Source organism: Aethalodelphis obliquidens, unplaced genomic scaffold (assembly GCF_003676395.1).
Source record: "Aethalodelphis obliquidens isolate GAN/ISIS:26980383/991018 unplaced genomic scaffold, ASM367639v1 scaffold31, whole genome shotgun sequence".
Lineage (NCBI taxonomy): Eukaryota > Metazoa > Chordata > Mammalia > Artiodactyla > Delphinidae > Aethalodelphis > Aethalodelphis obliquidens.
Genome location: NW_020837975.1, coordinates 17,370,928 through 17,385,888, shown reverse-complemented (window position 1 = coordinate 17,385,888; position 14,961 = coordinate 17,370,928). Strand labels below are relative to the sequence as shown.

At 43.4% G+C, this 14,961-nt stretch overlaps 1 protein-coding gene across 6 annotated transcripts in view; it reads left to right on the top strand.

Annotated features, from left to right (window-relative positions):
- ADGRF5 (adhesion G protein-coupled receptor F5) overlaps positions 1-14,490 on the top strand; it is a 109,140-nt gene extending 94,650 nt beyond the window's left edge. For 5 of the 6 annotated variants that reach the window (XM_027127447.1, XM_027127446.1, XM_027127448.1 and 2 more), the window contains 8 exons: positions 1,366-1,518; positions 3,289-3,497; positions 6,055-6,234; positions 7,805-9,196; positions 10,461-10,502; positions 10,589-10,648; positions 11,260-11,344; positions 13,221-14,490. In XM_027127447.1, coding sequence (XP_026983248.1) covers positions 1,366-1,518; positions 3,289-3,497; positions 6,055-6,234; positions 7,805-9,196; positions 10,461-10,502; positions 10,589-10,648; positions 11,260-11,344; positions 13,221-13,300 — 2,201 coding nt within the window. In that variant the 3' untranslated portion in view covers positions 13,301-14,490. Of the gene's footprint in view, positions 1-1,365; positions 1,519-3,288; positions 3,498-6,054; positions 6,235-7,804; positions 9,197-10,460; positions 10,503-10,588; positions 10,649-11,259; positions 11,345-12,518; positions 12,586-13,220 lie in introns of all 6 variants that reach the window. The other variant, XM_027127449.1, reaches the window with a different exon arrangement.
- Positions 14,491-14,961: the final 471 nt, after the last annotated feature.

Genomic DNA, 14,961 nt, shown 5'->3' with positions numbered 1-14,961 from the left:
GAGAAATAACCAAGGGTCAAAAACATAGAAGAAAACAAAAATAGAGGTAATGCTTTAGCTAATGCTGGAGTTTCCCTGAGGGCATCTGCCAATATCAGAAACCTCAGAATCTTTTTTTTTTTTTTAGTTTATTTATTTATTATTTTTGACTGTGTTGGGTCTTTGTTTCTGTGCGAGGGCTTTCTCTAGTTGCGGCGAGCGGGGGCCACTCTTCATCGCGTTGCGCGGGCCTCTCACTATCGCGGCCTCTCTTGTGGAGCACAGGCTCCAGACGCGCAGGCTCAGTAGTTGTGGCTCACGGGCCTAGCTGCTCTGCGGCATGTGGGATCTTCCCAGACTAGGGTTCGAACCCATGTCCCCTGCATTGGCAGGCAGATTCTCAACCACTGGGCCACCAGGGAAGCCCAGAAACCCCAGAATCTTGAATTTGAATTTGAAGGCTCTGAAGTGTATGAAAGAAAAGGCCTTGTTCCCAATGCAGTAACTAAGGCAACCTACCCCATCAACACAATGTCAGGACCCTCAGACAATGACACGCTCAGTAAAAGAAGAAGCTAGAAAAACAAAATTCATCTGACAGAGTTCAGAGCCTCAGCGCTGGGTGGGCAAGAATTTCCCCTGAGAAGTATAACTGTCCTGCCTACATTCAGATTTGGGGCTTGAATTTATACAACCTATTTGGTCCAATAACTCCAAGCTGAGGAGTAATTAACTTAAAGTAGTCCGTTGGTAGCACTCAGTGGTACCTGGCCAAAAAATTTAAATCCTCTCTGGTAGAATGTACCCTCCATTCAGATCCCTCAGGATTCCTGTAGATTAAGGTCAGCCAAATATGAACTCACAACCACAAATCGTAATGCATGGACACCTTCACGAGGGATTTTTAAGCTCATTCATACTTTCAAGAACTGTTCTTTGGGACCTATGCTTAATACAAAATATAACAGTAGGCAATGAAAAGGAGACAAAAGAAGTGGGGCATATATATCGATACCTAGAAGGGCATATGTCGTAAAAGAAAATACATAGAGCATTAACTATACAAAATGAGCACTACAGATAGAAAGAACAATGGAAGTTCAGAAAAATGGGGATCCCATAGAGACCGGACAATTTAGAGACTGCATGGTAGGGGGATATGAAATCAATCTGGGTACCAACCTATTTAAGCGTTTTAACATTCTGTGTTCAACACGCGTGCATTCACTGCTACTTCTAGGCTAGAGGCATTTTGAAAACCACATTAAAGTGAATGTGGCACATTCTTGGGAAAAGTTTGGACAAGTTTATCCACATTGGATGATTTTAACAAAATTTGTGCTTTGAATACTAATGCTGTGACTTCATTCTTTCATTGTACCTTAGCAAAAGAAGTTAACGGAAAGCAAGTGTGCTACAAACACCATTTCGTGGCAAACTCAATTTCCTGTCCAGAAAATATGGATGTGTTTTGTCACATTACCAATACCGCTAATAATTCAGTGCGGAGCCCATCCATGAAGCTTAATCTGGTTCCTGGTGAGAACACCTTAAATTATTTTAAAATTTTATAGTCATGAGCAGGGATTCCTGTATTCATTCACTCCCTCATTCATCCATCAATAAATCCATGTTAATCACGTTCATGTAGCAAGCCTTGAGCTAAGCATGGGGCTTTGAAAAGAAATAAGCTGTGTTTCTTGGCCTCAAGCCTAGAGGAGAGATAAATGCGATTTAAAAATGTTATCACATATAATGTGGTAGATTCTAAACTAGAGGCAGTTGTGGGTGGTTAGAAGGGGCTGCCTGGTTTAACTCTGCTAGTGATTAGGTGGGGAGAAATTGATCAAGAAAGCCTTGCAGATGAAGCCGTATTTCCGTACGTAAAAAGAATCAGAAACTACGTAAAAAGGGCTACGTAAAAAGAATCAGAAACTGTCTTTCCCATCCTTTGTCATCACTGAGCCAATATCCCCCTAAATACTATTGTCAAGGTAAAAGGTCGTGATTTGTGGAGCCATCTCTGTAATAACCAATACCGAAGAGCTCTCCTCAGTAGCAACTGAGGGGCAAGTGGATAAAGGATACTCCTGGGCTTGCATCATAAGCAATCCCCTCCCCGCAGAAATCTTCTCTCTAATAGAACCCGCGACGTCTGTAGGATCCATGGCTCCATTACCAAGCTTGTTTGAGTTTACTGAGGGATTTGAGGTCCTTCTCAACATCTGTTGGTATCTGAGCCCTAGACAACAAAGTAGGAAGCCACTTAGAGCTCCCTGTCTCTCTGAGTCACCGTGCTCTGGACCCCACCAAGCACACCTCTTCCAGGGGGCAGCCAAGGTCATTTCTCCACTGTCCCTCCATCTTAGCCTAGACATCATCATGTTTTATTCACTTACCTTTGTTCTGCTCTTCTTTCTTCATACCAAGTCTGATTCCTCTTCTTTTTCCTAATAGACATTACTTAGGTATTCTAAGATTTTACACAATGGCTAAGAACTCAATTCATGCTAAGTTTAAAAGATGATGAGAGCGGGGGTCTGCTCATCAGAGAGTCAGGGTCCCTTGGAGACTAGAGATTCTGCAATAAATGACATTTTCCCATTCAAGTCTGTCTTGAGTCGAGGTAAAGAAAAGTCATCCTTACGGGAAACCAGAAGGAATAAATGCTTAGGAATGTTGCCCAGAATATTCAGGTCATGGGTGCCTGGGATTTCTGCTACTAATTATATCCTTGGATTAAGGTGGTGCTTCTCAAACTTGCCTGCACCCTAGAATCACCGGGGAAGCTTAAAAAACTGCTGATGCCTGAATTCCAGCCCAAGGGGTTTTGATCTTCTTGGGCTGGAGTGAGCCTGGACATTGGTATTTTCCAAGCTCCTCTGAAGATTCTAATACACCAGAGCTGAGAACCCCTTGGATTAAGTCATTATGTCCCTAAGACCCTTGTTAACCTGCCTGTCTTTCATCTGGATGAGTACACGTCAAGCTCTCATTATTTTCCATGGCTTAGGTTTTACAGGCATTAGAGGGAAGATTCCTGGTGGTCAGAGGTGGGAATGAGGCACTGAGGAAATAAATTCTGTTAGAAAAAGCCAGCGCAGATTAGAATCGGATTTGCATGGAAAGCCCTAAGGGGCTTTAGAAAATCAGGGGCAAAATAAAGAAAGTGGGCAACTCCGAAAAGGTCACTGAAAGGAAAAAAGAAGATGAGTTCAAAGATCAAAGCTCTACCTAAGCCTGACCCTATTTCCACTATCTTTTCTCCTCTCTTCAATTGTCCTTTTTATGTCCATTTTTCCAATGCAGGGGAGAACGTCACATGCCAAGATCCTATCATAGGTGTTGGGGAACCCGGAAAAGTCATCCAGAAGCTTTGCCAGTTCTCTAATGTTCCCAGAATCCCTGGGAGTCCCATTGGCGGGATCATAACTTACAGATGTGTGGGCTCCCAGTGGAAGGTTAAGAAAAACAACTGCATCTCTGCCCCCATAAATACTCTGCTCCAGCTGGCTGAGGTGATTCTTTTTTTTTTTTTTTTTAGAAGATGTTGGGGTAGGAGTTTATTAATTTATTTTATTTATTTTTGCTGTGTTGGGTCTTCGTTTCTGTGCGAGGGCTTTCTCTAGTTGCGGCAAGTGGGGGCCACTCTTCATCGCAGTGCGCGGGCCTCTCACTGTTACGGCCTCTCTCGTTGCGGAGCACAGGCTCCAGATGCGCAGGCTCAGCAGCCGTGGCTCACGGGCCCAGCCGCTCCGCGGCATGTGGGATCCTCCCAGACCAGGGCTCGAACCCGTGTCCCCTGCATTAGCAGGCAGACTCTCAACCACTGCGCCACCAGGGAAGCCCCCTGAGGTGATTCTTAAACACTTGACTCTGAACTCTTGGTGGGGAGGTGTGTCTAGCTGATCCTATTTCTCAGCACTTAGGAAAACGGGCTTTGAGCTGCTTGGTGTTGCTCTCAAAGCTATACCTATTTAATTCCAAAGAAGATGCAACCCTAGAAATGCTGAATATTTTGCTTGAATCCAAATATGGAGGCAGCGAAATACGTGTTCTGCCCTAGGACCAGCTGTACAGCGTCACCTTGACTTCTTAATACCTTGTTTCCATTACCTCCAAGATGGAAGTCGTGTTATCCCCTCTAACTGCTCTCCTTTGAAGAATTTTTATATCAAGCTAATAGCGCTAATCTTTTCAGAAAGGGGAGCAACACCAAAAGTAAGGTTCATCAGTCAAAAAAATAGTTGGGCTTTACGCTTTTACAAGTCTGAGATTTCCTTAATCCTTAGAGGTAGCCTATAGTTATAGAAGGGCCTAGCTGACCTCTCTTACCTAGAATAGAGGTTACTGCCATGTGGTAGGAAAAACATGTTTCACTTCATCAAAATAAATATAAATTACCTCTCATACTTAGGTTGCTGAAAGTTCGAGACGCCTAAAATTCCATGAGTTACAATAAATGAGGCAATTAGTGGGGTTATAGCTCATGGTAACATCTTCAGACCGTGAGCTATATTTGGAGCTAACATCTGGTTAGCTCCAAATCCTTGCATCCCGGGAAGAAGGACTGAGAAAAAAGGGTGATATTGGTTTGCATTTTATCTAATTATCTCTTGTCTCACATCAAATTCCTTAAAATACCGACTATGTATAAAGCGTTATTATAGGTGCTATCAGGGTAAAGAGGCCAAATTAAAACTTGACCTCTGATTGGATATGGAATATAGATGTTATATATGTATTAATTGGGGCTAGGATAATCAGGAAGTTCTGCTTGAAAAACGTGGCATCTGAGTTAGACCTTGATGGGTAAAGCATCGGGAATATAAACTATCCCAATTGAGGAAGATAGAAATTATAATTTGAACTCAACATTGGGCCCTGGTCCCAATTCTAGATACTACATACCCCTTCAATGGAAAGGGGGCATGCTGACCTATCATGCTCCGTCTAATTTATCCATTCAACGTATGGTATTGAATACCTACTACATACGAAGTTAAGTGACTATGTTAGGGATTATGGGATATGAGAAGATGCAAAGAAATGCAACACATGGTTCCCATTGTTGAGGAGCTTATCATTTAATGGGAGAGAGATTGAAATTAAAACACAGGATGACATTGGTAGAGATGTCACAAATGTAAATTCCGTTAAGTAAAACAAATACTTCTGCATTCAGAGGAAGAAACTCCCCTGGGTTAGAACACTCATCAAAGTTCTTTATGGAGAAGACCAACTTTTAATTCATTCTTTAATTATAGTGAGGAGTCAGATAGTTAGAAAACACAAATGTGATCATTATAGATAAGGTGACCATATAATTTATCATCCAAACCAGGATACTTTTTACTTTTTGGTTTTTTTGTTTGTGTGTGTGTGTTTGTTTTATTGAAGTAGAGTTAATTTACAATGTTGCGTTAGGGAAAAGAATCTAAAAAAGAATATTTCAGATTCTTTTCCCTTACAGGTTATTACAAAATATTGAGTATAGTTCCCTGTGCTATACAGTAGGTCCTTGTTGGTCCTAATTTTCCCTCCCCGCCTTTCCCCTTTGGTAACCTTAAGTTTGATTTCTATGTATATGGGTCTATTTCTGTTTTGTATATACGTTCATTTGTATCATTTTTGAAAATAAAAGAGGACACTATTTATAATTACACTGGGACATCAGATGTAAACCAGAACTGTCCCAGGAAATTTGGGATAGAAACCTCAGAGTGGCAAATGTGCTTTCATAGAGACAATCAAGTGACAATTTCATGCAACTTTAATCTAGTTCTCTAGCAGTCATATCTACTTCCCTTCCTTTTTCTTTTCAACTAGTCATCAGGTTGACATATGCTCTACTGTTCCCCTTCTATGTGTGAGGTCTCGTGTAATATTCTATTCTGAAGAGCAAGCACAGTTTAAGAGATAAGTACATTACCTTATGGGATATACTTATGAGAACGGAGGAATCAAAAAGGAAACTCAGATGTGAGAGATTTTTGTCACGGATGTATCAGCAGTATTTGATGACTGATGGGCAAGTTTTTTGTTTTTTTTCTGTGTCGGCTTTTGTTTTACTAGGCTTTGATGAAGAGCCCCTCTCAGGATGAGAAGCTCCCTTCATACCTAAAGAATCTTTCCATTAGCACAAACCAGGTGAAACTTGAAGTCAAGTCATTTCCTGGGAGCCTGGGAGCCATTATTAACATCATTGATTTGCTCTCGACAGTTCCAACCCAAGTGAATTCAGAAATGATGATGGTGAGTTTGCTTAAGCCTTGCAGGAGTTTGGGGTCTTGTCTTTTCATCCCTCAGGACTTGGGGTCAAGAAACATAACTTCTTTCTATTGCAACTTCTCTGTCTTTTCCCGAACAACGCTTTGCCAGCTCTGGCTTTTAGCATATCAGTGAATATTTTCAGTGTACATTTTGGGATCTTAAGATTTCTCTAGAGAAGGTCTGTTTTAGTTTCTTCATTAAAAGAGAATGAATTCTTACCTGCTCTCTAAGAAAACTAGGAGTGAAAGGTTTTCAGAATATGTACAAGGTGGGATTCTCAATGGTCTCTCACAAAACATGATCTTTGAAGCAATCCGCATTCTGAGAGGAAAGAGAATTCACCCACCAGAATTCACATGAAGAGACTTTAATGAAGGGATACTTACAGAGGTAAAACCAGGAATTAAAAAAAAAAAAAAAAAAAGGTGTAACGCACCCAGAGACCAGCTACATTTAGAAGCCCTTACTACCCTGAAGATTAAGGTGGAAAGGAGAGGAAATAGTGCACCCATAGCGTTGGAGGAGGGATCACTGAGCAGGAACTACAGTATTGGAAGTATGTAACCATCACCAAAGGTGTGCTGAGAGTGAAATGAAGGTGCAGCGGGTAGCAGGAAAAATATATCTCAGCTTCTTTCTTCTCTCATCCTCTCATCTCCCGCCGCTGCTTCTCATTGGCCAAACCCAACCGGAGGTAACTGGCAAGCAGCTTGGGTACCAGGAGTCTAAGGAGCTTATACAGATTTCCTAGGGCTGCTGTAACAAATTGCTTCATTCCAACCTCTGGCTTTGTCTTCACATGACCTTCTCTTCTTCTCCACGTACCTTCTCCTCTTCTGTCTCTTATAAGGATACTTGGATTTAGGGCCCATTTAGGTAATCCAGGTTGATTTTCCTCTCAAGATCCTTAATTACATCTACAAAGATGCTTTCTCCAAATGAGGTTTTCTCCAAATAAGGGCCACCATTCAACTAACTGCAGGGCTCATCATTTCAGAGAACAGAACAAGGCAAAGAAGGGCAGAGAGAAAAAGCCACTTCTCTCCATGGAGAGAAGCCACAAATGACAATTCCAGGTTTATGGGAGAGAGAATCAAAATGTTGAGCTAAAAAGAAAGATGCCTTTAACAACACTCCCATGGCGTGTTTGATGCTTAGCATTTGAGAGGGTCTTCTGAGACTACCTCACCCTTGCTGGTGAGATACCACCCACCCAAAAGCCTTTACAGGCTTGAGATTTAAAATAAAATAAAACAATAAATAAATATCTCTGTCAGCCCGCTGAGTCGACCTTAGTGAGAGGTGGGGGCAGTTCTCACCGTCACGACTTCTAAATGTTTAGTGAGTCTCGCAGTTGTGAGGGCCCATCCCCTGCTAATTCCCTCCATAAGAAGGTGGATCAGAGTCCTCCACAGCCTGGGATGCTGCATTTTTCTCTTCTATTTTCTTCTTCCCTGTACGCACTTAATGAGTTTCCAGGGAGATGTTCTCTTCTTCTCTCTTACGATTGAAAACATTCGGTTGGTTTGATCCCATGTCTTGTCAATTACAGCACGTCCTCTCCACGGTCAACGTCATCCTCGGCAAACCCATTTTGAATACCTGGATGATGTCACAACAGCAAAAGACCAATCAGAGCTCACAGTTACTGGATTCATTGGAAAGATTTTCCCGAGCCTTGCGGTCAGAAGATAGCACCATCTCCCAACCTAATGTTCAGATGAAGAGCATGGTCATAAAATCTGGCCACCCCAAATCCTACACACAGAGCTTTGTTTTCTCAGACTCTGAGCTCTGGGGCAATGTGACCATTAATGAATGCCAGCTGGAACACCTGCAACCAGATTCATTTATCGTCACCGTGGCTTTCCCAACTCTCAAGACCATCCTCGCCCAGGATGTCCCAGGAAAGACTTTCGCAAACAGCCTAGTGATGACAACCACTGTCAGCCACAATCTAACCGCGCCGTCGCCATTCAGGATTTCGATGACCTTCAAAAACAACAACCCTTCGGGCGGGGTACCGAGGTGTGTCTTCTGGAACTTCAACCTCGCCAACCACACAGGGGGGTGGGACAGCAGCGGGTGTTATGTTAAAGAAGTCACCGAGGACAGTGTGTCCTGCAGCTGTGACCACCTCACATCCTTCTCCATCCTCATGTCCCCTGATTCCCCGGACCCTGATTCTCTCCTGAAGATCCTGCTGGATATCATTTCCTACATCGGGCTGTGCTTTTCCATCTTGAGCTTGGCGGCCTGCCTCGCTGTGGAAGCCATGGTGTGGAAATCGGTCACCAAGAACCGGACTTCCTCCATGCGCCACATCTGCATCGTGAACATCGCGGCCTCCCTTCTGGTCGCCGACGTCTGGTTCATCGTGGCCGCCGCCGTCCACAACTACCGCTACCCGCTCAACCAGACGGCCTGTGTGGCTGCCACCTTCTTCGTCCACTTCTCCTACCTCAGCGTCTTCTTCTGGATGCTGACTCTGGGCCTCATGCTCTTCTACCGGTTGGTTTTCATCCTGCATGACACGAGCAAGTCCATTCAGAAGGCCATTGCGTTTTCTCTTGGCTACGGTTGCCCTCTGGTCATCTCCGTCATCACGGTGGGGGCCACCCAGCCCCGGGAGGTCTACACGAGGAAAAATGCCTGTTGGCTCAACTGGGAGGACACCAAGGCCCTGCTGGCCTTCGTTATCCCAGCACTGATCATTGTGGTGGTCAACGTGACCATCACGGTCGTGGTCATCACCAAGATCCTGAGACCTTCCATCGGGGACAAGCCGAGCAGGCAGGAGAAAAGCAGCCTGTTCCAGATCACCAAGAGCCTTGGGGTCCTCACACCGCTCTTGGGGCTCACCTGGGGTTTCGGTCTCGCCACCGTGTTCCAGGGGAGCAATGCTGTCTTCCATATTGTATTTACCCTCCTCAATGCCTTCCAGGTACGTTCTGCAGGGCAGCGCTCTCAGGAAGGATCTATAATGATAGAAACACAAACAGGGGTAGGAACGGGGAAGGACTTTTGTTCATAGGAGGCCCTAGCCCTAAAGAACGGTAATGACAAGAAGTCAGTGAAATAGAAAGGGCGCGTTCCTCTGCTCCCATGGAACCGCATGCCTCTTATCACCTGCATTATAATTTAGTTGCCTACGCACCTCTCTTCTAAGTGCCCTGATAATACAAATAGGAGGAAAGTCCCTTCCCTACACTGGATTTTGCTGTTTATCTAACATTATCTTGATGCCGTTTATTATCTCCTAAATGAAAATACCACCGTTAAACCAAACAATCTCTCCAGTTAATTTCCACTAGCATTAAACGAGCCCTGCCTTGGTGAGGTCAGGGGCAGCGTCTGTCTTATTTATCAGTACATTCCTAGTGCCTGCAAAGACCTTGGCACAGACTAGATGCTCAGTCATGAGCACCTTGGCAAATGCAATGAAGGCTCTGTACCACATAGTGGGTTCTCAGGCAACATTTTTCTGAAGGATGAAAGAATGAATGCTCTATGTAAGGTAGACATTTTGCTCCATTATGTGAAAATGAAAAAGACATTCTCTTTGCTCTCCAGCAGCACGTAACTATAATACAAGCCACGTTGTTAGGTGGGCTTTAGCAGAGGTACAGACAACAAGCCTTTGGAGCACAGGGAAGGGGATGCTTAATTCTGATTCAACCAGTGGTAGGCCTAGGTCCCCATGAGCTGGTGAGGATCCAGGGCATCTGGAGGTGATGCCGAGACGTTGCCCTAGATGCTAACGCCAACGCATGCTAACCATGCAAATTCCAACTTCTGCTACTGGGCCCATGGCTCCAAACTCTAAGGCTCATGTCTAATGATGTTTATAATATGCCTTGACTAGAAGGGACTGATTATTCCACCTTATGCCCTATGTTCTCATCACAACTACATGAGGGCTACTGTAGACATAAGAGGTATGTTTAATAACATAACCAGCAGGATCTCCAGCGCACAATTGGGTGGAAATAGGGAAATTGAAAATATCCTTATGACATTATAACATCAAAGGTCCCTTGGTGTGGACCTACTACATCACTGTCATCTACTGGACCATAAATGCAGATGTGGAAAGAGGTAGTACAAATTCTATGGCAGGTGAACCATACTTCCTAGTTTGCTAGACTAGAATATGATTAATATAATTAATATGATTAAAATGCACTTCTTCCCAATTCTTTTTTCAGGGATTATTCATTTTACTCTTTGGATGCCTTTGGGATCAGAAGGTAAGAACAGTGACAGTCATGATTCTAGAAAAGTCTAAATTGCAGTGACATGTTGAGTTGACAATGGCTTCTTTTAAATGATGCAGGTACAGGAAGCCTTGCTGAATAAGTTTTCACTGTCGAGATGGTCTTCACAGCACTCAAAGGTAAATACTTCCTTTGTAGAGACTTACACAAACTCCTCTCTCTCCACTACCAGTTATAACATAGATTATTCCACTGTGTTTTCTTCTTACCTGATTCTGCCTATTAAACATAGTCATGGAACAGAACTAGCATTAAGATGCTGTCCCCACATCTTTAAATAGAGGTTACAAATAGCACAGATAATATCAACTGGAGGTTAAAACCAAATTTCAATGAGAAGTACTCTTCTGGGGAAACTCAAGGCCATAAAGAACAAAATTTGAAGAAGAATGATGAATAGAATTTTCTGTAGTTCATCTTGGAAGATAACTATTGCACTTAAATATATTTGTTTTCCTATGTCAGAAGATAGTAAACCCTATCGAACAGTAAAAAATGTATTTGGAAGCTATTTCCCTCCTACCGGTGGTGATGTTACAGTGTTTCAAAAGGTGGCTCCCCTGCTTAGTTTGTCTGAAATAGAAATTCATGCTCATCCAGGCTCTCTCCTTAAAGTGAAATGAAAGATGCAGTCAGTGACCACCGGCAGGCAGCAAACGAATCATCCTACAGATCAAAACTGGGCCTTGGTCTAACACGTTTGCTGTGTAATTCTTTTTTTCTTTTCTAGTCCACATCCCTAGGTTCATCCACTCCAGTATTTTCTATGAGTTCTCCAATATCAAGAAGATTTAACAATTTGTTTGGTAAGACAGGTACGTGCTGACCTCTAGATGTTTCCTGGCTTGACCTAAACGTATTTGCCCTGGGGGGAATCTCACGCCCCTACTGTCCCACTGCCCACTTCATGGCATTGACCCATAATGGCCTTATTTGGGGCAGAGGTTAAGTACTTGCTTATATTTTCCCAAACACCCAAGGGGTTGGTACAGAGGGCAGTTGCCTTCAACCTGTGGAGAGCTCTCCATAAAAACTGTATCCACCGTAAAACTGGGAACTGTAAATTGCTGGCCTGGTCAAACACGGAGTTCTCTTCTATTCCTGTTATATAAGAATAGGTCGGTCATGTTTATGGGTTACAAGGCAGCGAAGAATATATTTAGAGAATCCTACCATAGGATCCCATGCTGTGAGTTTCATTTCCCTTTTTTTCCCTTTTCTTTTTTTGGAGTGTGCTTCTGTTACACATCGACATTTATAAAACTGTGCAAACATATGAGGGATCACCCAAGTTAGCTGTTCTGTTAGGGGCATGGCGCAGTGAACGTTTCCTCCTTGTAGACATAAGAAAAAGCATGTTAATGACTTTGGGCAGTGGGTTTCAGCTGTTCTGGCAAGCTGAAACTCCTGTCCCATGTCACCACCACCTCCTCCCCTTAGGAAAATAGGCACCAGACCAGCTCCTCAAAACTGAACAAATCTCACAAATGAAGACATGTATCAAATGTATCAAAAGCCTTCCTGACTAAAGCTTTTCATATAAAGCAAATTTTGAGGATGCCTATTAATTATTGAAACTCCAGAGAACCTGGTGTTTTGAGCTTCATTTTGATGCATGGCTCGTGAAACTGGAGGACCTTCACTTTTGATTGGACCTGTTGTGGAATGATCAAATCTCCAGGGTCTGTTAGAACTATTCCCTTTGGCCAGCACTGTCCCCGGATCATGTTTATCGTTTGCATTAAAGTAAGAACAGTGAAAACTCTGTGAAACGATTCCACAGAATCAGAATTATGCAATATGTAAGGTCAGTAAAATGCATTCATTGTTTCTGAGCCAGTCAGGTCAAGAGTTGGGGTCCTGTTCCCGAGGTCTCGGGGCCTGAGGGCCCCGGCCATTGCCACTTAGCCTTTCAGGGTCATTAATGCAGATCCAGGTTGGCCTATCTGAGGGGTCCATAATCACTGTAACTTTGGTTTGTGTTGTCAGCAGCGACAAAGGGCCCCCCAGGCAATGATGGAAACCTTGTTAGCCGTGGCAGTCCGCCCATCTGATGGTAGGGTGGGGCACTGTGTCGCTTCCCCTGCCCAACACACAGCCCGTACCGTCCCCGTGTTCAGTCCCCACCCCCCTGCTGACACGAGCCTGTGCAGTAGCTCGCGGGCCACCCGCCCTGCTACACTCATCCTCAGCGCTCTTGTTGGCATTCTCTGACTCCTGCTGCTTTTTCGGTCCTGCCTTTTCTTCTCCTGTAATTTTCTCTTTTCTTTCCTTTTCTCCCTTTGCCCAGCTCAGTCCCCAGGTCCCTCCCAAGAGCTTCCCATAGTCACACCAACCCAAAGGGACCAGGGATATTCCCTCCCACGGATGCCCCCAAGCCAGTGCATGTGGTGGCATGCAGAGGGCTGCCCCTGTCACGATCTCCCTGTCTTTTGTAGAAATCTGGCTGCTGGTATGATGTGAAATAGTTAGTGCTTGTCTTGTCGGCCGCCACGCATGCTTGAGAACAGCTTTGTTTGTTCTCCAGGACTTCTGGGTCTGGGGAGGAGGGCAGGCATGTGTTCCTATCCAGGCATGGCCTGAGCTTACCTGGCTCCTGGAGTAGAGCGCCCCCTGGTCCATGAGCAGAGGTTCACACCCTGGTAATCATGAAGACTTGGCCTTCAGCTGAGCTGCTGTTCTGTTTTTCAGGAACATACAATGTTTCCACCCCGGAAATAACCAGCTCATCCCTGGAAAACACATCCAGTGCTTATTCATTGCTCAACTAAGAACAGGAGAATCCAGCCCATGGAACCTCTTGGGGAACAGTGGACGTTCTCTGAAAAAGAGATCCTTACCAAGCCATGGATAAAATGTTTTCTCCGCAGGCTTCAGGGAACAGATGCTGAAGAGACTTTTTCATTAGGGAAGGGGCTTTCTTTTGTAAATACAGACTAAAAGGAATTGTTACATTTATGTTGCAGCCCTACCCCCACCCCTTGTGTGATACCGAATGTGTATAGTATTTAAGTGAAACTCAAGCCAACTTCTCTGTCTATATTGTAAAATAGAATTTCAGAGACATTTTTACTTTTCACACCCTGGGCCCAAAGATAACCTTTGATTAAAATAATAAGTGAAAGGCTAGGACCTAGGAAATACTTCAGTGAATTCTAGGAAGGAAGGAAGGAAGGCAAGAAGAAAGGAAGAAAGAAGGGAGAGATGGAGGAAACTAGAAGGAAAAGAAAAAAATAGAGAACAACATAAGGACCATATTTTAAGATTTCCATGTTAATGACCTAATACAATTGCTTCTCAGGTGCTGCAACACTGAAAATTCAAAAATGACTCCAAAATGGAAATGGAAAATTAGCCGTGGAGAAACTTCAATATCTTCCTGGTATTTCCTTAGTTAAGAGGGACCAAAAAAAACCACAAAAGCAATGAAAAAATTAGGGAGGAAATTATATCAAAGATGCTTTCAAGTGGATGATAATATTTACAAGAAATTCATGGAAGAAGACATGATTCTCCTGATGCTAAACATATACACATATGCTACTGTATGTTAAGGTTGGAGCTAAGTGGAATGAATAGACAGAGAAAGTGTGATGGCCATGCCTTATTAGATCACAGCAGACCAACTGCTGATTACACTTTTATAGTTTAGCAGAAAAGGCTTATGTTTTGCTTCCACTTTTTGAAAGCAAAAAAAATATATTTTTATATCCATTCATTTCCAAATGTGATATATTGCACTGAAATACAGAACCCCCTCTACTGTCATATATTAACAGCTTTAACCAGGTACTTTTCTGTGCATGATAGAATAGATTTTCATGACCTTACAGCATTGTATATTATTATTGTTGTAGTTACTGTGGATTTAGGGGCCCTGGGTGTGTTGTATAGCTCTCTATGTATTAATTCTTTCAGTTCCTAAGTTCCTAGACCAATATACATTAAGAGTTTTCTACTGTCTAATTCGTGTTTATTTCAACCACGTGGAAATCTTCTAGAAAGAAATTTTACAACCAGCTAGTCTGTGCTTCTGATGACACTTTACCTTGATGAACAGATGGTGAAGATTGTTTGTGAATTATGTGCATGTGTGTATTTTGCTTGTGTGTGTGCAGTTCATAAAAATACAAAGATTAAAATAGCATCCTTATCAAAGTTAACCACGTAATGCCGTGGAGCAACTAAGCTCTCACGTCACAACTACTGAAGTCCGTGTGCCTACAGCCCGTGCTCCGCAACAAGAGAAGCCACGACAATGAGAAGCCCGTGCACCGCAATGAAGAGTAGCCCCCGCTCGCCACAACTAGAGAAAGCCCGTACACAGCAACAAAGACCCAACGCAGCCAAAATAAATAAATTAATCTTAAAAAAAATGTTAACCATGTACCGTAGCCACAGCAACCGTACATTCCAAATCAAAGTCGGATCC